This window comes from Pleurodeles waltl, chromosome 3_2, assembly GCF_031143425.1.
Source record: "Pleurodeles waltl isolate 20211129_DDA chromosome 3_2, aPleWal1.hap1.20221129, whole genome shotgun sequence".
Lineage (NCBI taxonomy): Eukaryota > Metazoa > Chordata > Amphibia > Caudata > Salamandridae > Pleurodeles > Pleurodeles waltl.
The window spans coordinates 98711952-98736062 of NC_090441.1; the positions used below are offsets into that span (position 1 = coordinate 98711952).

Sequence of the window (24111 nt, forward strand, 5' to 3'; positions counted from 1 at the left end):
AATGCGCTTCCCTTAGGCCAGAGGTCTCTCTTTAAGAACGCCTTCTGAACAGCAGTGAGAATTTTCTCAGTGGGAGCAAAGGGTTGTTCAGATGTAGTATACACATGTGATCTATATGCAATTGGGACTGTCTCGCCTTCATTGAATGTCACGTAGGTGAAACCAAAGGCACCAGCAATTACTCTGAACAGATGTTTTTTTGTTGTCCCTTGTGTGTAAATATTTTACTTCAAGCATGTCTTTTTGTAGTGCCTTGAGAATGCGTATGTTAGACTGTCCTGAATTTGCGGGTAAAGTCGGGACGTATTAAGTCATATAATGGCTTGATACGTTGTGTATAATCTTAAATGTATGTAATGCCAAATTTCAGGAAGCCCAACACTGATTGGATCTTCTTTATTGTGTTTGGTGGTTGAAACTGTGCGCATTTTTCCAAAAGTTGGGGCGCCAGGCTCTTGCCTTCATCCGACAACTCATATCCCAAGAATAGGACACTGAGAGAGTCTATTTTTGTTTTCTTAAAGTTAAATTTGTAGCCCATTTCGGCAAATCCTACAACAACGTGGGCTACCCGTCTTAAATGTTGTATGAGGTCATCATCTGTAAGGTAAATCTCATCCACATAGGACAACGCCTCCGAGTCTGTTGTGTAATATTGATGTCACACGCGCTGATAATAGTCCAGTACTGTTCTTGTAGCATTGTGGGAGTCGGCAACATTTGTTTCTGAGAGCCTAGGGCGCTGAAACTAGTTAAGTCCCTACTTTCAGGCGCTATGTTCTGGCAGAAAAACCCGTTTGATATATCTAGGGTTCTCTTGTATTTTTTCTGCACAGTGTTGTTCATTAGTGCTGTACTAAGTGCATTTTGGATGGCATATGGTTTTGTATGACTAGTCAAATGTCTGTAGACTATACTATGAGTGTTCGGTTTAGTCACTGGGAATAATGGATTATTCATTGAGTTGGAGGGTTCAATGATACCCTGGTACTCTGTGTGAGGATTTCCCTCACTGGGGCTTTTGCCTCGTATTTGATTGGATATTGAGGTTGGGGCTGAGGTGTAGATTTTATTGGTATTATATGGTAGGGAGTGTCTTTATCCCACCCTACATGATAGCGATATAGTGCAGGTGCCTGCACCACTGCCCACTCTATGGTGTATTTTTCAACAACCTCTTTCGGAACAAGGGGCAAGAAGGATTTTTCAGTAATTTCCTCTCCTCATGGGAGTTCTTGGACAAATACAGGTAGCCAATCTTTTTCGGCCAGCAAATTGTCATAGAGACTACACGATCCCAAAAGATGGCATCTATTATGCGTTTGATGTCCCCTTCTAACTGAATAGTTATTTTGTACACCCTGTCCGGTGTGTCGACACTCATGCATGTAGTCTCTGCTAGTAGATAGTCATCAGTTGCTTTCCCCTCCAGATGTGCTAGAAGATCTATTGTGATTTCTACTGCACTGTCTAGAAGTGCTAATGCCCACTTTTTGTTCTTTAGTAAAGCCCTCTTCTTGAGTGGCATGTTGAATAGCAACACCTGGCATTTTTTTTTGTTTCTGTTGTGGACGTTTCTTTTCTTTTTTTGACGAGCGTTGAGTCCTTTCTCCATTTCATGTACTGAGTCTGCTAATCTGACCACCCACCTCTCACTTAGTTTTTCCGGTGAGTCCTGAAAGGAATGAGATTGGTGTGTATAAGTATACTGATGTCTGTCATGCGTTTTTATATTATCCCTATTTCTGAGGTTTTATCTATTTTGTGGGGTCTCCGAATGCGGAGATTCTCCCCTTTCTTTCCTAGGTGTTTATTGTTTTTTTATCCCAGCGTTTTTTTAGAACCCTCAGGTGTTTGGCAGCATCCTTTTTGGATCTACCTTGTACTTGTGGCTTAGTCGGTCTGGCTCACAAACTATCTTGCCCTATACTTGAGTATGTTTCATCGATTATTTTTGGCAACTCCCGTTCCTGACCCTGTGCTGGAATGTCATGGAGCCGCATGTGTACTGTCAGTGCAACTGCTTCCCCTTTAATAGTACTTAATATGATAGAGGATACCGTGGCAAAATTACTTATTTATTGCATACCCAAATCTAGGGCAGGGACTGCCCCGTATTAATCTTGAATTTGTTTCAATACTTCTGGAAATGTGGAAAGTGTACCGTATGGAGTCGTGTAGAGTGCGGCAAATACCGTGCCCAATGTATCACAGTTTTTAACTGTGGAAACCATGCTGAAAGGCAAGCACGTTTTCAAAATTCTATGTTCGATGGCATCTGTCGCTGTAGATACGCATGTTCTGCAATAGCTCGCCATCTGGTGTTGGGCCGGAGTGTTACAAGTTGTTTTTCTTCGAAGAAGTCTTTCGAGTCACGGGACCGAGTGACTCCTCCTTTTGTCTCCATTGCGCATGGGCGTCGACTCCATCTTCGATTGTTTTTTTTCCGCCATCGGGTTCGGACGTGTTCCTGTCGCTCCGAGTTTCGGAACAGAAAAAATAGTTAATTTCGGAAGATTTTCGTCGGTATTGTTGCGTTCGGGATCGGCGTACTTACATTCAACACCGCATCGAAGATCGAAGAGCTCCGGTGCCCTTCGGGGTAGTTTTTCGATCCTCCGTCGGGGCCTGGTCGGCCCGACCGCGTGCTGAGGAACGCCGATGGAACGGACCCCTTTCCGTTTCTGCCCCAAATGCCACAATAAATACCCCTACACAGACCAACACTTGGTCTGCAACCTGTGCCTGTCACCTGAGCACAGCGAAGACACCTGCGAGGCCTGTCGTGCGTTCCGGTCCCGAAAAACACTCCGAGACCGTCGAGCCAGAAGACTTCAAATGGCGTCCGCACCGACAGCCCGACGGGAGTTCGAGGAACAGGAAGAGGAAGGTACCTTCTCGATCCAAGACTCAGACTCCGAAGGATTCGACGATACACAAACCGTGAGTAAGACGTCGAAAACCACACAAAGAAACATTTACAAGGCCCAGGGGACGCCACTGCCACCAGGCCATGGCTCAACCCATAAAATCGGTGACCGACCGTCGGCACCGAAAAAGGCCCAAACGGTGCCGAGATCGTCCGACTCCGGTCGAGACACCGGCACGCAGCCTTCTCGGGACCGAGAAAGTGCTGGAGACAAGCCTCGACACCGAGATGCCGGTGTGGACACGGCTCGACGCCGAGACAGCGGCACCGAAACAGATCGACGCCGAGAGGTTTCGGCCCCGAAAAGGAAAAAAGTCACCTCGGAGCCGAAAAAACACGCAGACAAAGTTTCGATGCCGAAACAAACTGCAAGCGACCCAGCTTCAGGCTCTTATACAGAAGAGCACTCGCTAACCTCCCAAATGCAGAAGCATAGGTTTGAGGAAGAGCTACAAGCAACTGATGCGGACCATACGCAAAAGCGTATCTTCATTCAGCAGGGGACAGGGAAAATAAGCACCCTTCCCCCCATTAGGAGAAAGAGAAGGTTGGAGTTCCAGACGGAACAAGCACCACAACCAAAAGTGGTGAAAAGAGTTACACCACCACCCTCTCCTCCGCCCGTGATTAACGTTTCACCAGCACAAACGCCATCACACTCCCCAGCTCACACCACCATGAGCCAGGGTGACCAAGACCAGGACGCATGGGACCTATACGACGCCCCAGTGTCAGATAACAGCCCAGAGGCATACCCTACAAAACCATCTCCACCAGAAGACAGCACCGCGTACTCTCAGGTGGTGGCTAGAGCAGCACAATTTCACAACGTAAGCCTCCACTCAGAACAGGTCGAGGATGATTTCTTGTTCAACACACTCTCCTCCACCCACAGCTCCTACCAAAGCCTGCCTATGCTCCCTGGTATGCTCCGGCACGCAAAAGACATATTTAAGGACCCGGTCAAAAGTAGGGCAATCACACCAAGGGTGGAAAAAAAGTATAAGCCGCCTCCTACGGACCCGGCTTTCATCACAACACAGCTGCCACCAGACTCTGTTGTTGTAGGAGCAGCTAGAAAAAGGGCCAACTCTCACACATCTGGAGATGCACCACCCCCAGATAAAGAAAGCCGCAAGTTTGATGCAGCTGGTAAGAGAGTCGCAGCACAAGCTGCAAACCAGTGGCGCATCGCGAACTCCCAGGCACTACTTGCGCGCTATGACAGAGCCCACTGGGACGAGATGCAACATCTCATTGAACATCTGCCCAAAGACTTCCAAAATAGGGCAAAACAATTGGTTGAGGAGGGACAGGCCATCTCCAACAACCAGATCCGCTCCTCCATGGACGCTGCAGATACAGCTGCACGGACAATTAATACATCTATAACTATCAGAAGGCATGCATGGCTCCGAACGTCTGGATTTAAACCAGAGATTCAACAAGCAGTTCTCAATATGCCTTTTAATGAAAAAGAACTGTTCGGTCCAGAAGTGGACACAGCAATTGAGAAACTCAAAAAAGATACGGACACTGCCAAAGCCATGGGCGCACTCTACTCCCCGCAGAGCAGAGGGAATTACAGCTCATTCCGTAAAACGCCCTTTCGAGGGGGGTTTCGGGGTCAAAGCACACAAGCCAGCACCTCACAAGCCACACCGTCCAGTTACCAAGGACAGTATAGAGGAGGTTTTCGGGGACAATATAGAGGAGGGCAATTCCCTAGAAATAGAGGAAGATTCCAAAGCCCCAAAACCCCTACTACTAAACAGTGACTCACATGTCACTCACCCCCTCCACACAACACCAGTGGGGGGACGAATAGGTCATTATTACAGAGCATGGGAGAAAATCACTACAGACACTTGGGTTCTAGCAATTATCCAACATGGTTACTGCATAGAATTTCTACAGTTCCCTCCAAACATACCACCAAAAGCACAAAATTTAACAACACACCATTCCAATCTCCTAGAGATAGAAGTGCAGGCACTATTGCAAAAGAATGCAATCGAATTAGTGCCAAACACACAAATAAACACAGGAGTTTACTCACTGTACTTTCTGATACCAAAGAAGGACAAAACACTGAGACCAATCCTAGACCTCAGAGTAGTCAACACTTTCATCAAATCAGACCACTTCCACATGGTCACACTACAAGAAGTATTGCCATTGCTAAAGCTGCACGACTACATGGCAACTTTAGACCTCAAGGATGCTTATTTCCATATACCAATACACCCATCGCACAGGAAATACCTAAGGTTTGTATTCAAAGGAATACATTACCAATTCAAGGTACTGCCTTTCGGATTAACAACCGCACCAAGAGTCTTTACCAAATGTCTAGCGGTAGTCGCTGCACACATCAGAAGACAGCAAATACATGTGTTCCCATATCTAGACGACTGGCTAATCAAGGCCCATTCGTTAATAGAGTGCTCAAATCACACGAATCATATCATACAAACCCTCTTCAAACTAGGGTTCACCGTCAATTTCACAAAATCCTAAATTCTGCCACGCAAGGTACAACAATACCTGGGAGCCATAATAGACACATCAAAAGGAGTAGCCACTCCAAGTCCACAAAGAATTCAAAATTTCAACACCATCATACAACGCATGTATCCAACACAAAAGATACAAGCAAAGATGGTATTACAACTCCTAGGCATGATGTCATCATGCATAGCCATTGTCCCAAACGCAAGACTGCACATGAGGCCCTTACAACAATGCCTAGCATCACAGTGGTCTCAAGCACAGGGTCACCTTCTAGATCTGGTGTTAATAGACCGCCAAACTTACCTCTCGCTTCTGTGGTGGAACAACATAAATTTAAACAAGGGGCGGCCTTTCCAAGACCCAGTGCCACAATACGTAATAACAACAGATGCTTCCATGACAGGGTGGGGAGCACACCTCGATCAACACAGCATACAAGGACAATGGAACGTACATCAAACAAAACTGCATATCAATCACCTAGAACTTCTTGCAGTTTTTCAAGCACTAAAAGCTTTCCAACCAATAATAGTTCACAAATACATTCTCGTCAAAACAGACAACATGACAACAATGTATTATCTAAACAAGCAGGGAGGGACGCACTCCACGCAGTTAAGCCTGTTAGCACAAAAAATTTGGCATTGGGCAATTCACAACCAAATTCGCCTAATTGCACAGTTTATACCAGGGATACAAAATCAACTCGCAGACAATCTCTCTCGAGATCACCAACAGGTCCACGAATGGGAAATTCACCCCCAAATACTGAACACTTATTTCAAACTCTGGGGAACACCTCAGATAGACTTGTTTGCGACAAGGGAGAACGCAAAATGCCAAAACTTCGCATCCAGATACCCACACAAACAATCCCAAGGCAATGCCCTATGGATGAACTGGTCAGGGATATTTGCTTACGCTTTTCCTCCTCTCCCTCTCCTTCCTTACCTGGTAAACAAACTCAGTCAAAGCAAACTCAAACTCATATTGATAGCACCAACTTGGGCAAGGCAACCCTGGTACACAACGCTGCTAGACCTATCAGTGGTACCCTGCATCAAATTGCCCAACAGGCCAGATCTGTTGACACAGCACAACCAAAAGATCAGACACCCAGATCCAGCATCGCTGAATCTAGCAATCTGGCTCCTGAAATCCTAGAATTCGGGCACTTACAACTTACCCAAGAATGTATGGAAGTCATAAAACAAGCAAGAAGGCCATCCACCAGGCACTGCTATGCAAGTAAATGGAAGAGGTTTGTTTGCTACTGCCATATTAATCAAATACAACCATTACACACAACTCCAGAACATGTAGTGGGTTACTTGCTTCACTTACAAAAATCTAACCTAGCTTTCTCTTCCATTAAGATTCACCTTGCAGCAATATCTGCATACCTGCAGACTACCTATTCAACTTCCCTATATAAAATACCAGTCATTAAAGCATTCATGGAGGGCCTTAGGAGAATTATACCACCAAGAACACTACCTGTTCCTTCATGGAACCTAAATGTTGTCCTAACTAGACTTATGGGTCCACCTTTTGAACCCATGCACTCCTGCGACATACAGTTCCTAACCTGGAAGGTGGCATTTCTCATCGCCATTACTTCCCTGAGAAGAGTAAGCGAGATTCAGGCGTTTACTATACAGGAACCTTTTATACAACTACACAAAAATAAAGTCGTCCTAAGGACCAATCCTAAATTTTTGCCAAAGGTTATTTCACCGTTCCATCTAAATCAAACAGTGGAACTTCCGGTGTTCTTTCCACAGCCAGATACCGTAGCTGAAAGGGCACTACATACATTAGATGTCAAAAGAGCATTAATGTATTACATTGACAGAACAAAGAACATCAGAAAGACTAAACAACTCTTTATTGCATTTCAAAAACCTCATGCAGGAAACCCAATTTCAAAACAAGGTATAGCCAGATGGATAGTTAAATGCATCCAAATCTGCTACCTTAAAGCTAAACGACAGCTGCCCATTACACCAAGGGCACACTCAACCAGAAAGAAAGGTGCTACCATGGCCTTTCTAGGAAACATCCCAATGCAAGAAATATGTAAGGCAGCCACATGGTCTACGCCTCACACATTCACCAAGCATTACTGTGTAGACGTGTTATCCGCACAACAAGCCACAGTAGGTCAAGCTGTATTAAGGACATTATTTCAGACTACTTCCACTCCTACAGGCTGATCCACCGCTTTTGGGGAAATAACTGCTTACTAGTCTATTGCAGAACATGCGTATCTACAGCGACAGATGCCATCGAACTGAAAATGTCACTTACCCAGTGTACATCTGTTCGTGGCATCAGTCGCAGTAGATTCGCATGTGCCCACCCGCCTCCCCGGGAGCCTGTAGCAGTTTGGAAGTTACCTTCAATTATTTATATATGTATCATCTCAACCTTAAATAAGTGCATACTTAGTCACTCCATTGCATGGGCACTATTACTACAATTCAACTCCTACCTCACCCTCTGCGGGGAAAAACAATCGAAGATGGAGTCGACGCCCATGCGCAATGGAGACAAAAGGAGGAGTCACTCGGTCCCGTGACTCGAAAGACTTCTTCGAAGAAAAACAACTTGTAACACTCCGGCCCAACACCAGATGGCGAGCTATTGCAGAACATGCGAATCTACTGCGACTGATGCCACGAACAGATGTACACTGGGTAAGTGACATTTTCATTACTTTTCTTTCCAGGACTTCAGAGTGAGAAGAGTTTGTAAACGTCAGCTCCCATGATAAAATATAACGCAGCAATTTGTCATAACAAATAGCTTGACATTTCACCTCTCTTTGAAGTGCAGCAAATGTGACAAGAAAAATACAGAATTTAGAAGCCTATTTATTGCTTGGATGTTCGCGACCAACCAAAATTCGAGTCACGACCCACAGGTTGGGAAACACTGCCCTAGAAGGAATCCAGGCATATACTTTTTGGCAGTTGACACCCTTTTGAGCAGCTGCCTATTGCTGTACGTTTGCCAGTTATTTTGGCCTCTGCCCATTTCTATCTGAAATGGGTGCTTGTGTGAGGCTGGCTTCACGTCCTCTTACCACATCTGGTTCCAACAAATTCACTATTGCCTTGTGAGTAGTGGCGACTGGGTTTTTCTGTTTATTACGTGTCAAGTGGGGAAATTATGCAGAACTGATCTTAAAATATGCTAGGTAGGGCAATTCGGAAGTTTTTTTTTTTTGTCACTTCTGCTCACCAATAGGATTAAACCACTGAAATTTATCTGGCACAGCCTAGTACCCGCAGCTGACATTAAAGGTTATAATATTTTTAAAGCTGGTGACTCTTGAGGGTACCAACGACAAATGTGTTTTGGATGTAAGTATGTTGTTCTTCTGCCCCAAAGTCTCTTGCATAAAATGGATTCCTGCCAATTTCTCCTGCATGTTTTTTCATAAATCCTTCTGTATGTTTTCAGGTACAACTATCGCTGTTACTGTAAAGGAGGAAAGTGACGATCCTGACTACTATTCCTATAGCACACAAGGTAATCTCTGAAAATTTTAGCCCCTCTTTATATTAATGTATGATGTGAATACATGTTATAATGATTTTAAACTAGCACCTTAGCACAACTCACCAAATTAACTGTTGACTAGGGAATTAGGAATAAAAGTACAAGTCTTGTTGGAAGCATGATTTAGGTTGGGAGTTTATTGTAATCTGGTTTATGAAGGAATTTGAAATAGAACTCTAATCAAACTAACACTTTGGTGCCTGCAACTTATATGAACAGTTACTCATCTGAAAATAAAATTGTGTTCATTTTGGAAGAATATAATTAGCGAATTGGTTTTCGTAAACTTTGTGACTTGAAACTCCTCCTGCCTTTAAAGAATGCCTATTTTGCAGGAGGGTATTCCCTACTATGAAGGTTGAATTCCCCTCCCCCCCCATGTGAGGAACTTGGAAAACTTCCAGGCAATACGAAGGATGTGCTGTTAATAGAGGTGAGATTTGAGGGCAGTAACACCTTCTATAGCCTGTACAGACTTTTTCTCCATAGTCTTTATTTTTACCACCTAAAGCTGCATTGTAGCACCAGATCTTCAAATGTTTGCACAGAGGAACCCTTCGGTCAAAAGGATGAGGTTGAAACCAAGGAAGAAGTAGCCTTAAGAAGAATGAAAAGAGAAGCTAAAAAAATGGAAATAAGGCTGTTACTTAAGGAGTCAATAGCTTCCAATTCCTAGCATCCCTTGCAGTGGCATTTGACCGCTTCCGTTATGTTTTTTTGGTGTATCCGTAGGAAAGTGAAATATTTGGTCTATACCAATGTCCACCTCAAAGACTAAGGCCATTAGCTGCTAGTTGTCACACAAATTAAGTAATATTAACTAATGACCACTTGTCATTCACCATCAAGGCTGTGTGTAGTACACCCACCAGCTCCTCCAGATTTTTTCATGTTGATGGGAGCATTGTGGGTTATAGAGATGAGTTCCTATGTCTTGGCACACCAGTCTTTCATGGAACATCAGTCTGCAATAGTTGGTGTTGTGGGAGACATCCAGTGGTGAGCAGTCTCATATCCATCTACAAAGATGTCAATGCCTACCAAAGTGCAATGTGTAAAGTATTTAAGCAGTGGATACAAAGTAGAAGTTACACAGAATTCAACACCCAGTTTTTAAAGTAAAGAAACGAAATTAGGAGTGGAAGACCAAAACGACAAAAGTCCAATAAGGGGAATTGTAGAGAGAATTTTTGAAGACTTGTGTGGAAACAGCCCCAAAGGCACAGTCCACTGTGGAAGAGGCAACTATAATGGAGTCTTAGTTGGATACAACCAGTGGATTGGTCCTGGTGAAGTCTTTTCACGTCTTTAGCAGAAAAATCCTACTTGAGCAGGCTGTTGCTGAAATTGTGTAGCTGCCACCATGTAACCAAAGGCTGGATACTTCAAGCAAGTTTTTCCCTCTAGAGCTTTGGAGATTTCTTGCTGTAAGGTTTTGTGTCCCAATGCAGAATGTCTTGGTTTTTTTCTTTCTTTTCTATCAGAGGTGCTGGAAGTCTTGAGTGGGATGAAGCGGAAAGTCACTTAGATGCTCTGGAACTGTCAGTGTGATACTTTTTGTTTTTGTAACCATCCTCAAAGGGGTCACAACTGCAACAGTATTAGTGAATGAAAAACTAAAAACCATAGGAGTATAGATTGAAAGTAGGGTATGTTCATGACTTTACTGAAGATTGCTACAGTACAGAACTTGGGCTACAAGTAACCTTACCTTCTGCATCGTAGGATCATCATCAGTAATAATGAACGTAGAGTAAACTCATTCTCAGAACAAGAGGTGGTCTTCTGTCTTCTAGTTACCTGGCGAAGAACCTAATGATTTTCGATCGCTTCTGAACTAACTGCCGTTCATACTAGAATCTGAGTCTAGACTGGTGACAGTATCTACAAATGTTTAAGTAGCAGCCTTACTGGTTTGACTAACTGAAACCAAAACGAAATACTAGAAACTATATGTTCAATGGCATGTGTGTCTGTAGATACACATGCTCTGCATACTTTTGCCATCTAGTGTTTGGTTTGGATGCATGCCTTTCAGTGATGAGATATAGAATAGAGTGGCTATGCCACAGGTTCGCACCTCCTATACGTATGTATAACATATTTGGGAAAATAATGTCCGTATGTCACAGAAAGTACTCAGAGGGTGCCAAACTAGTACAACACCCAACCACCTCAGGTGCCACTGGCACCTGTATCCCTCAGGCCTTCTACACTTGTCCCATTAATTAAGAGCTGCTGCCTGTATTTTTGCATGTTAGGGGGCCAGGCAGCCAGTGTGGCTAAATCCACCCCACCCTCAGAGACTAGAGTAGCTTCACTGTGGACCCTGATTTGCTCTGGGCACACTGTTGATCCCACTTGGAGACTAGCCATTCCAGTGTTACCTGGATTGGAGTTTGGAGTGGAACTTTTCTTGGGACAGGCCTTGTCTCCAGTTTGGTGTCCAGACTGACTACAGTTTCGACACCAGGCCTTTTTGGGATCAAAGTTTTTACCCTTGTACCCAGGATTGTTTTGTGAAGAGGCTCTGGGCCCACCCTCCTGTGCAGGTTTTTGGGGGCCTGTAGAAGACTCTTTACTATTTTTATTTTTGGCTGTCTCACCACCTTTCCCCTGGGGAGGTTTTGTGACCCCTTTCTTTTGGTCACCCCCTGTGGAAGTTTTGGACACCCTTGTCTTGACCCAATGGTCCGCCTTCTTTCCCAATTCTTGGGGAGAAATTGGTCCTAGGTCTACCAGATGCTGATGCAGTTTATCATTGAAACAATTACTTAACAGGTGTTCTTTCACAAATAAATTGTACAGCCCATCATAATTACTTACACCACTGCCTTGAATCCAACCATCTAGTGTTTTTACTGAGTAGTCTACAAAGTCAACCCAGGTCTGGCTCGAGGTTTTTTGAGCCCCCCTGAATCTAATCCTATACTCCTCAGTGGAGAATCCAAAGCCCTCAATCAGGGTACCCTTCATGAGGTCATAAGATTCTGCATCTTTTCCAGAGAGTGTGAGGAGTCTATCCCTACACTTTCCTGTGAACATTTCCCAAAGGAGAGCACCCCAGTGAGATCTGTTCACTTTTCTGGTTACACAAGCCCTCTCAAAAGCTGTGAACCATTTGGTGATGTCATCACCATCTTCATATTTAGTTACAATCCCTTTAGGGATTTTCAACATGTCAGGAGAATCTCTGACCCTATTTATGTTGCTGCCACCATTGATGGGTCCTAGGCCCATCTCTTGTCTTTTCCTCTCTATGGCTAGGATCTGTCTTTCCAAAGCCAATCTTTTGGCCATCCTGGCTAACTGGATGTCCTCTTCACTGGAGTTATCCTCAGTGATTTCAGAGTTGTTGGTCCCTCCTGTGAGGGAACCTGCATCTCTGACTGTTATTTGTGGAGTCAGGGCTTGAGAAGCCCTGCTCTCCCTAAGTAGGACTGGAGGGGGGGAATTTCCCTCCAAGTCACTATCTTCATCCTCTGAGTTGCCATGCTCAGAGGGGTTGGCTTTTTCAAACTCTGCCAAAAGCTCCTGGAGCTGTACTTTGGTAGGTTTGGAGCCCATTGTTATTTTCTTTAGTTTACAGAGTGACCTTAGCTCTCTCATCTGTAGATGGAGGTAAGGTGTGGTGTCGAGTTCCACCACATTCACATCTGTGCTAGACATTATGCTTCTAACAGTTGGAATACTTTTTAAGAAACTAAAACTGGTTCTAGAATCTAATTCAAACTTTTACCAAACTTTTAAACTCTAAAAGAAATGCTAACAGGGACTAACACAAGGCCCTAGCAGGACTTTAAAGAATTTAGAAAACTTTTCAAATTGCAAAAATCAATTTCTAATGACAATTTTGGAATTTGTCGTGTGATCAGGTATTGGCTGAGTAGTCCAGCAAATGCAAAGACTTATACCCCACCGCTGATCCACCAATGTAGGAAGTTGGCTCTGTATGTGCTATTTCAAAGTAAGGAATAGCATGCACAGAGTCCAAGGGTTCCCCTTAGAGGTAAAATAGTGGTAAAAATAGATAATACTAATGCTCTATTTTGTGGTAGTGTGGTCGAGCAGTAGGCTTATCCAAGGAGTAGTGTTAAGCATTTGTTGTACATACACATAGACAATAAATGAGGTACACACACTCAGAGACAAATCCAGCCAATAGGTTTTGTTATAGAAAAATATATTTTCTTAGTTTATTTTAAGAACCACAGGTTCCAATTTAACATGTAATATCTTGTTTGAAAGGTATTGCAGGTAAGTACATTAGGAACTTTGAATCATTTCAATTGCATGTATACTTTTCAAGTTATTCACAAATAGCTATTTTAAAAGTGGACACTTAGTGCAATTTTCACAGTTCCTGGGGGAGGTAAGTTTTTGTTAGTTTTACCAGGTAAGTACGACACTTACAGGGTTCAGTTCTTGGTCCAAGGTAGCCCACCGTTGGGGGTTCAGAGCAACCCCAAAGTTACCACACCAGCAGCTCAGGGCCGGTCAGGTGCAGAGTTCAAAGTGGTGCCCAAAACGCATAGGCTGCAATGGAGAGAAGGGGGTGCCCCGGTTCCAGTCTGCCAGCAGGTGAGTACCCGCGTCTTCGGAGGGCAGACCAGGGGGGTTTGTAGGGCACCGGGGGGGACACAAGCCCACACAGAAATTTCACCCTCAGCGGCGCGGGGGCGGCCGGGTGCAGTGTTAGAACAAGCGTCGGGTTCGCAATGGAAGTCAATGAGAGATCAAGGGATCTCTTCAGCGCTGCAGGCAGGCAAGGGGGGGCTTCCTCGGGGAAACCTCCACTTGGGCAAGGGAGAGGGACTCCTGGGGGTCACTTCTGCAGTGAAAGTCCGGTCCTTCAGGTCCTGGGGGCTGCGGGTGCAGGGTCTTTTCCAGGCGTCGGGACTTAGGTTTCAGAGAGTCGCGGTCAGGGGAAGCCTCGGGATTCCCTCTGCAGGCGGCGCTGTGGGGGTTCAGGGGGGACAGGTTTTGGTACTCACAGTCGTAGAGTAGTCCGGGGGTCCTCCCTGAGGTGTTGGTTCTCCACCAGCCGAGTCGGGGTCGCCGGGTGCAGTGTTGCAAGTCTCACGCTTCTTGCGGGGAGATTGCAGGGTTCTTTAAAGCTGCTCCTTTGGACAAAGTTGCAGTCTTTTTGGAGCAGGTCCGCTGTCCTCGGGAGTTTCTTGTCGTCGTCGAAGCAGGGCAGTCCTCAGAGGATTCAGAGGTCGCTGGTCCCTTTGGAAGGCGTCGCTGGAGCAGAGTTCTTTGGAAGGCAGGAGACAGGCCGGTGAGTTTCTGGAGCCAAGGCTGTTGTCGTCTTCTGGTCTTCCTCTGCAGGGGTTTTCAGCTAGGCAGTCCTTCTTCTTGTTGTTGCAGGAATCTAATTTTCTAGGGTTCAGGGTAGCCCTTAAATACTAAATTTAAGGGCGTGTTTAGGTCTGGGGGGTTAGTAGCTAATGGCTACTAGCCCTGAGGGTGGGTACACCCTCTTTGTGCCTCCTCCCAAGGGGAGGGGGTCACAATCCTAACCCTATTGGGGGAATCCTCCATCTGCAAGATGGAGGATTTCTAAAAGTTAGAGTCACCTCAGCTCAGGACACCTTAGGGGCTGTCCTGACTGGCCAGTGACTCCTCCTTGTTGCTTTCTTTGTTCCCTCCAGCCTTGCCGCCAAAAGTGGGGGCCGTGGCCGGAGGGGGCGGGCAACTCCACTAAGCTGGAGTGCCCTGCTGGGCTGTGACAAAGGGGTGAGCCTTTGAGGCTCACCGCCAGGTGTTACAGCTCCTGCCTGGGGGAGGTGTTAGCATCTCCACCCAGTGCAGGCTTTGTTACTGGCCTCAGAGTGACAAAGGCACTCTCCCCATGGGGCCAGCAACATGTCTCTAGTGTGGCAGGCTGCTGGAACTAGTCAGCCTACACAGACAGTCGGTTAAGTTTCAGGGGGCCCCTCTAAGGTGCCCCCTGGGGTGTATTTTGCAATAAAATGTACACTGGCATCAGTGTGCATTTATTGTGCTGAGAAGTTTGATACCAAACTTCCCAGTTTTCAGTGTAGCCATTATGGTGCTGTGGAGTTCGTGTTTGACAAACTCCCAGACCATATACTCTTATGGCTACCCTGCACTTACAATGTCTAAGGTTTTGTTTAGACACTGTAGGGGTACCATGCTCATGCACTGGTACCCTCACCTATGGTATAGTGCACCCTGCCTTAGGGCTGTAAGGCCTGCTAGAGGGGTGACTGACCTATACTTGCATAGGCAGTGAGAGGCTGGCATGGCACCCTGAGGGGAGTGCCATGTCGACTTACTCGTTTTGTTCTCACTAGCACACACAAGCTGGCAAGCAGGGTGTCTGTGCTGAGTGAGAGGTCTCTAGGGTGGCATAAGACATGCTGCAGCCCTTAGAGACCTTCCTTGGCATCAGGGCCCTTGGTACTAGAAGTACCAGTTACAAGGGACTTATCTGGATGCCAGGGTCTGCCAATTGTGTATACAAAAGTACAGGTTAGGGAAAGAACACTGGTGCTGGGGCCTGGTTAGCAGGCCTCAGCACACTTTCAATTGTAAACATAGCATCATCAAAGGCAAAAAGTCAGGGGGCAACCATGCCAAGGAGGCATTTCCTTACACAGACCATTGGGTGTTGAATATTATCCAACATGATTATTGCCTGGAGCTCATACCCACACCTCCAAACATACCACTGAGAAAGCACAAACTCTCTCTAGAACATCCTGCAATTACTAAATCAAGAAGTACAGGCTCTCCTTCACAAAGGATCAATAGAGTTAGTTCCCAATCATCAAAAAGGAACCTGAGTTTATTCTCTGCACTTTCTCATTCCCAAAAAAGATGAGTCCCTTGGTCCAATTCTAGACCTCAGACCACTAAATCAATATATCCTATCAGAACATTTTCATATGGTCACTGTACAAGATGTAATGCCGCTATTACAACAAGGAGACTTCATGTCTGCCCTAGATCTAAAGGATTCTTATTTCCATATCCCAAAACATCCAGCACACAGAAAATATCTCACATTTGTCATACAAGGCAGACATTACCAGTTCAGAGTACTCCCATTCAGAGTAACTACTGCACCTCGTGTATTCTTAAAATGTATTTCAGTAGTTGCAGAGCATCAATGCAGACAAAAGCATTCATGTTTTCTGATATCTGGACGATTGACTTATCAGATCCAGTTTGCTTCAGCAATGTCTTCAGCGCACAACAGACAACCATTCATATCCTATACCAGTTAGTTTACCATCAACATACAAAAATCACACCTACAACCATCTCACAAACAGCCCTATCTAGGAGCTGTTCTAAACACCCACTTAGGATTAGCCTACCCCAATACAATAAGGATTCAGAATATAACAACTCTGTTGAATCAACTCCCCAATCAACCTATTCCAGTACGAACAGTCCAGAGAATACTAGGGATGATGGCATCTTGTATTGCAGTAGTGCCATATGCACAACTACATGTGTCTGCTGCAGGACTGTCTGGCGAATCAATGATCTCAAGCTCAGGGTCAGTTCTCTTCCAGGGGATCCTCATCAATAGTCATAAACATTGAATATTCCCGCCCTTGTGCGGGGACCCCAGAGCATATATATATAAAATACATACATATTATCATGTGTAAAACAGCAATGCAGGCTATAATCATAAATAGGCTAAAATGCTTTATTTCTATGCAAGTTTTTTTTTATTTTTTTTTTATATTATAAAATCACAATAGATCATAAATATCTACCTAAGCCCCAAAAACTGGACTTAGGGAAGTAAACAGCAGTAAATATCAGAGAAAAATAGAAAAAAACACATTGAAAAACAATGAAGCATTCTTAGCCAATAGGCTGCATGCAGGTTAACACAGGAGAACCATAAAAACTTTGGCACCGTGCCTTTAAGACCCTGAGCACCTCCAGTATCCCACCATGCCTCAGGGGTGAAGGGAAGGTGACAGTTGGTTCACAGTTAGGTCAGTTCTTTTTTCCGGCTTCTTCTGAGAGGATCCTGGAGCATTGAGCTCTCAGTTTTTCTGAGTTTTTTCTTCAGAAAAATTCCTAAAAATAGTGTTTTTCCTGTTTACTCGACAAATAACATCTTTTGTCTGAGTTTGGCAGTCTTTTCTGACAGAAAATGCCATCTCTTTTTGTAAAATGTCCTTCTTGTGGGAAGAAGAAAGCCCAGTCAGACCCACACTCTCTGTGTATTGTCTGCCTGCCACAGAGTCACTGTCCTGACACCTGCAAGTATTGTAAGAATATGTTGAGGAGGACTCTCAAAGACAGAGAGAAAATCAGGCTACATGGGCTTCAGGAGAGGAAAAAGTCAACATCCTCTTCACTTCCCAAACCTACAACAGAAGGAATGGCCAGATCGACGTCGACAGGTAGGATTGTGCCTGTTTGTTCTCCATCGACATCATCGGCGCCACCGTCTCACCGGCATAGATCGCCGTCGACGGTGACCAGACCGACGTCGAGGGACAAAGCGTCGAAGCATGGACAGCACAGGGGTACATCTCCGTCGACGGCAGGCCGCCGTTCGGTTCGAGCCATCTCCGGCGCTCCCGTTCGCCGTCGAGAACATCTCGCCCGTTGGCGTCGAAGGACACGACGCCAAAAACACCACGACGGCATGAACATCCGCCGTCGACCACTCGCCACTCAACGTCGAGACACACGACGGCGAGTAGGTCCAGGTCCCGCGATCGGCGTCAAGACATTCAACGTCAAGGCCTTCGACGTCAAGACCTTCGACGTCGAGAACAGACCAGCCATCGCAACTTTCGGCGTCGAGGATGCAATCGACGTCGACACAACCTTCAGCTGTGTCACAGGCAGTAGAGCCAGCGGAAAAAGCTCCCTCACCGGTGGTCTCTATACGGAGTGCATCATCCCATTCTAGAGCGGGCTCATCGGGGCATGTTTCTCCCATCACTCTATCACCTAGATGGTTAGAGAGCCTCAATAGACCGGCAGCATCCCCGGATTCCCAATACTCTAGGATGTATTCTCCTACTGCCTCATTGCCTAGAACGCCATCGCCTACAGCTAGAGCAGGACGGGCTCGTTCTGCTTCTCGTCAGCCGACCACAAGACCTGCACACTCTGCTACAGCTTCTCGTAGCAGGTCTTGTTCCCGAAGGAGAACCAGGTCGCGAACACCACACAGAAGATCACCTTCTTGGTCTTCTTCAGGAACGTCTGTTGGGCGCTACTCCCCCACACTGACAGATTCTCCACCTGCTAGGATCTCACCGGTGGATGATATCACCACTTTTAATGAGGTTCTTTTAAGGGGAGCGCAGAAACTAAATATTGAGGTACCGGAGCCGGCCACCTCATCCTCAGTTATCTTTGAGACCCTACAACACAGATCAGTCTCGAGAAAACTGCTGCCACTAGTACCGGGTTTGCTGCAACCTACTATGGACACCTTTCTGACTCCAGCCACTCTCAAGTCTGCCCCGGCTAGGATTCAAAAGAAGTACAAAGCTCCGGAGCAAGATCCTTTATTCCTGCGGAAGGATCCGCCACCGGACTCTGTTATTTTAGCCGCAGCCAGAAAAACACACTCTGTGGCATCATCTTCCACAGTCCCCCCGGATAAGGAGAGCAGACACCTAGACTCCTTGGGGAGAAAGATGTGCGGTACGGCGGCATCTGCTATGAAGGTCTCCAGCGCCTCAGCACTTCTGGGCAGATATGACCGCTCTCTGTGGGACTCACTCCACAGATTTACAGAAAAGTTGCCCAGGGAAGATAGACAGGACTTCCAAGAAATCTTGCAGGAAGGGGGCCTAGTATCTAACCAGGTCATCAGCGCGGCGGCGGACGGGGCGGATTTGGCTGCGCATGGGTATGCGCACGGAATCTGCGCTAGGAGGTCTTCCTGGCTACGGCTCACAGGTCTGAAACAGGAAGCACAGCAACGCATTTTAAACCTTCCATTCAGCGGGAATTTGTTGTTCGGTACCCACGCGGATGAAGAGATGGCCCGAATGAAAACGGAGGTGGACACTATGAGGGCAGTGGGTCTGGAACGTAAGAAAGACTTCAGGCGGAGGTACAGGCCGTACGACAGACGACCATTCCAGCAGAGGGTTCAAACCCCTCACTGGTCTCAGAGGCCACAACGACAGGGACGTCCCCTGTTTCAGGCACGTAGACCCACAAGAGACCGAGGGGCAAGTAGACCTCAACAGTCTACAGCAAAGACACCAACAAAGCAATGAAGCATTGCTTCCCTCAACACTGTGCACCACTCCGGTGGGGGGAAGTATTACGCATCATCTTCACGAGTGGCACTCCATCACAAGAGACAAATGGGTGCTCAATATTGTCGAACATGGCTATTCTCTCCTTTTCAAAAAACCTCCGCCACACTTGCCGCCAGCAAGATGTTTTCCTTCTCATCTCAGCCTGCTACGCAAGGAAGTTCTTGCACTCCTACAAAAGAAAGCGGTAGAAAAGGTTCCTCCGGCACAAAAAGGAAAAGGGGTGTACTCCCGTTACTTTCTGGTGGCGAAAAAAGGTCAACAGGGCATCTTCAGGCCAATTCTGGACCTACGGCTCCTGAACAAATACATAAGAAAACAGAAGTTCAGGATGCTAGCCCTTCACCAGATTGTTCCGCAACTGCATCAGGGAGACTGGATGTGCTCCATCGACCTACAGGATGCATATTTTCACATCCCAATAGCATCCAAACATCGGAAATTCTTACGTTTCCAGATAGCGTCACAGCACTACCAATTCAGAGTCCTACCATTCGGCCTGAAGTCTGCACCCGAGTCTTTTCAAAATGTGTAGCAGTGGTAGCGGCACATCTTCGAAGGCAAAAAATATTCGTCTACCCCTACCTGGACGACTGGCTATTGAAGGCTTCCTCTCCGGATCAGGCGAGAAAACATCGAGACATTGTACTAAGAACTTTCGAGTCTCTAGGTCTTCAAATCAACCACAACAAGTCAACCTTGATTCCAACACAAAACCTCCACTACCTGGGAGCTATACTAAACACAGAGCTCCAAAGAGTGTATCCTTCGGAGTAACGACTTTTATCAATCCACAGGAAGTGTCAACAACTATTAACAGCCGATGCACCTACTGCTCGTCAGGTGACATCGCTTCTGGGCTCCATGGCTTCATGCATCTTCATAGTCCCGAATGCCAGGCTACACATGAGGCCCCTTCAGGAGGCATTAGAGAACAACTGGAGCCAAAAGACTGGTCGCTGGGAGGACAGAGTACGACTACCAACAGCGGCTTTTCAATCACTACAATGGTGGATGCACAGACCTCACCTGTCGATAGGTTCTCCGTTTCACCAGACAATTCCAGCCGACACTCTGGTAACGGATGCGTCTCTTCAGGGTTGGGGTGCTCATCTGGGTTCCTTCCAAGCTCAGGGTCTGTGGTCCGACAAGGAAAAGAACTATCACATAAATCTACTGGAGCTCAGAGCGGTCCATCTGGCTCTCAAATCTTTCTCTCCATTGGTTCAGGGGAAATCTCTCCTAATTCAGACAGACAATACAACCACAATGTATTACCTGAACAAACAGGGGGGAACAAGATCACTACCTCTGTCTCGAGAGTCCCAAACGATATGGCATTGGCTCCTGGCCAGGGGAATGTCTATCACAGCGGTACACCTGCCAGGTCAGCAAAACGTAGAGGCAGATTTCCTGAGCAGACATCTAGAAGACGCGCACGACTGGGTCCTACACGACGAAGTCGTCGAGGACATCTTCGGTCAATGGGGTCGACCCCAGTTGGATCTCTTTGCAGACGAAGCAAACAAGAAATGCCCAGACTTCGCATCCAGGTTCTGCCGTCCGGGATCTCAAGGGAATGCCCTGTTGATCAACTGGTCAGGGATATTTCTCTACGCCTTTCCACCGATTCCCCTCATACCGGCAGTAATCAACAAACTTTACAACTCCAGAACCAGAATGATTCTGATAGCACCACAATGGCCCCGCCAATTCTGGTACACGGATCTACTCAACTTATCGGAAAAACCTCACAGGAGGTTGCCGTGCAGACCGGATCTCCTGAGCAGAATGGAAGGCAGAATCCTACATCCCAACCTTCCCTCTCTGAGCTTGACAGCATGGCTCCTGAATTCCTACAGTATGGGCACCTAGGGCTGTCACAGGAGTGCATGAACATCTTGAAAGAGTCAAAACGACCTTCCACGAGGCGTTCTTACGCTTTTAAGTGGAAGAGATTTTACATCTGGTGCTCTCAACAAGGTATAAATCCCATACGAGCTCAGGAGGATGTCATACTGTCCTATTTGCTTCATCTGGCGAAGTCTGGTCTGCAGGTATCTTCTATTAAGGTTCATTTGTCTGCAATTACAGCGTATCGTAAGTCGCCTTCTCAGGAATCCTTCTTTACGATACCTGTAGTCAAGGATTTTTTAGAAGGCTTGAAAAAGGTTTTTCCTCCCATTCGGAGACCTTCTCCTCCATGGGAACTGAATGTAGTCCTGTCAAAACTTATGGGCCCTCCCTTTGAACCTATCCACAAGGCCTCTTTACAGCACCTTACGTGGAAGACGGCTTTTTTGGTGGCCATTACTTCAGCGAGGAGGGTCAGCGAAATTCAGGCTCTGTCTTGCAGAGAACCGTACACGGTTTTTCACAATAATAGAGTGGTTCTGCGAACTCACCCATCTTTCCTTCCGAAGGTGGTGTCAGAATTCCATATCAATCAGACTATATCTTTACCGACTTTCTTTCCCAATCCGGAGACTCCGGCTGAGAAAGCATTGCATTCTTTAGACTTAAAAAGAGTGCTGAAATTCTATTTGGACAAAACAAAACCGATTAGACATTCTAACCATTTGTTTCTGAATTATGGTCATTTAAGAACAGGAGAGGCAGCGTCTAAACGAACGATATCAAGATGGATTGTGTCTTGTATTGTTAACACTTACCAACTGGCTAATAAGCAATTACTGGCTAGGCCAAAAGCGCATTCCACAAGGGGAAAAGCGGCTACTGCTGCCCTCCTTAACAATGTACCAATTTCCGAGATTTGTAAGGCTGCTACATGGAAGTCTGTGCATACCTTTACTAAGCATTACTGTTTAGACTCGGATGCAAGAGCGGATGCCCAGGTGGGGCAGGCCTCTCTTAGAAATCTATTTGCATGAATATGTATTCTTTCCTGCACTTCTTTCGGACAGTCTGCAGAGTTTAGGGATGGGCTTGCTAATCTATTCAATGTTTGACTATTGATGAGGATCCCCTGGAAGAGAAGGATTAGTTACTTACCTGTAAATCCTAGTTCTCTTCCAGGGGTATCCTCATCAAAGTCATAAACAACCCACCCTCCTCCCCGGACTTAAGTCTCCTAGAAGTGCAGGACAGATTATCTTTCTGATCAGTTACACAGATTGTCACCGTAAAAAAGTACTGACCTAACTGTGAACCAACTGTCACCTTCCCTTCACCCCTGAGGCATGGTGGGATACTGGAGGTGCTCAGGGTCTTAAAGGCACGGTGCCAAAGTTTTTATGGTTCTCCTGTGTTAACCTGCATGCAGCCTATTGGCTAAGAATGCTTCATTGTTTTTCAATGTGTTTTTTTCTATTTTTCTCTGATATTTACTGCTGTTTACTTCCCTAAGTCCAGTTTTTGGGGCTTAGGTAGATATTTATGATCTATTGTGATTTTATAATATAAAAAAAAAAAAAAAAAAACTTGCATAGAAATAAAGCATTTTAGCCTATTTATGATTATAGCCTGCATTGCTGTTTTACACATGATAATATGTATGTATTTTATATATATATGCTCCGGGGTCCCCGCACAAGGGCGGGAATATTCAATGTTTATGACTTTGATGAGGATACCCCTGGAAGAGAACTAGGATTTACAGGTAAGTAACTAATCCTTACACGATCTAGTGTTGGTAGACAGCCGCAAGCACTCTTTTCTGCAATGGTGGAACAAACAAAATCTGATAAAAGGGCGGCCATTTCTAGACCCTGTTCCCCGGATCGCTCTCACAGCCGACGCATCACTTACAGGTTGGTGTGCTCATCTCGACAATCTCTCAATACAAGTTTGTGGAACACCAAACATCAAACTTTATACATAAATTACTTGTAGCTTCAAACCATTCACCTAGCACTCAAAGCTTCTCTGGGTCATCTCTAATGCAAGACTGTTCTAGTCTGGACAGACAATACAATGACCATGTCTTATTTACAGAAACAGGGGAGGGGCACACACTCTACAGTTGTCTCGATTATCTCAGACAATCTGTCATTGTGCAATTTGCCATAGCATTCAGTTATTAGCAGAGCACCTCCCAGGGACAGACAACGATCTTGCTGACCTACTCAGGAGGATGTGGCAACAAGTGCACGAGCGGGAACTCCACCCTCAAGTCCTACAAAAATACTTCAGTTGGTGGGAGTTTCCACACACAGATCTGTTCACGACGGCAAATAACTCAAATGCCCAAACATCGCATCCAGGCTCCCACAACCTCTCTCCAAGGGCAATGCTCTATATATCAGTTGGTCAGGGATATTTGCTTATGCTTTTCCACCTCTCCCTTTCCTTCTCTTTGTGGAGAGGAAGCTCAGACAATCCTCTCACCCTCATTCTGGTGGCTCTCACTTGGGCATGTCAACCATTTTTCACAACACTACTCTAACTTTCGGTAGTCCCACATGAGAAGCTTCCCCTTGCCTGGACTTTCCCACTCGGAACCATGGAGAAATCAGACATCCAAATCCCAAAGAACTCAACCTTCCGATTTGGCTCCTGAGGCCATAGGGTTTGGATATTTACAGTTCCCTCCAGAATTCAGGAACATTCTGAAGAAAGCATGCAAATCTACAGGCAGAGCATGCAACGCGGCTAAGTGGAAAAGGTTTGTGTATTGTCAAAACAAACAAATTGATCCGTTTAATGTTACTATTCAAAATATTGTTTGCCATTTGCTCCTCTTGCAAACTTGTGGGATAGCATATACCTCAAGCTGCACTTGGCAGCAGTAGCAGCATATCTGCAAAACAAGACAACATTTCACATTATTCAAAATTCCAGCTAAATCAT

The 24111-nt window shown here is 45.8% G+C and overlaps 1 protein-coding gene across 2 annotated transcripts in view; it reads left to right on the forward strand.

Moving 5' to 3' along the window:
• The window catches only part of GTF2I (general transcription factor IIi), a 1115084-nt gene that overhangs the window by 196874 nt on the left and 894099 nt on the right, over positions 1-24111 (forward strand). For both annotated transcript variants that reach the window (XM_069226909.1, XM_069226910.1), the window contains exon 9: positions 8912-8980. In XM_069226909.1, the coding sequence (XP_069083010.1) occupies positions 8912-8980 (69 nt within the window). The remainder of the gene's footprint in view (positions 1-8911; positions 8981-24111) is intronic.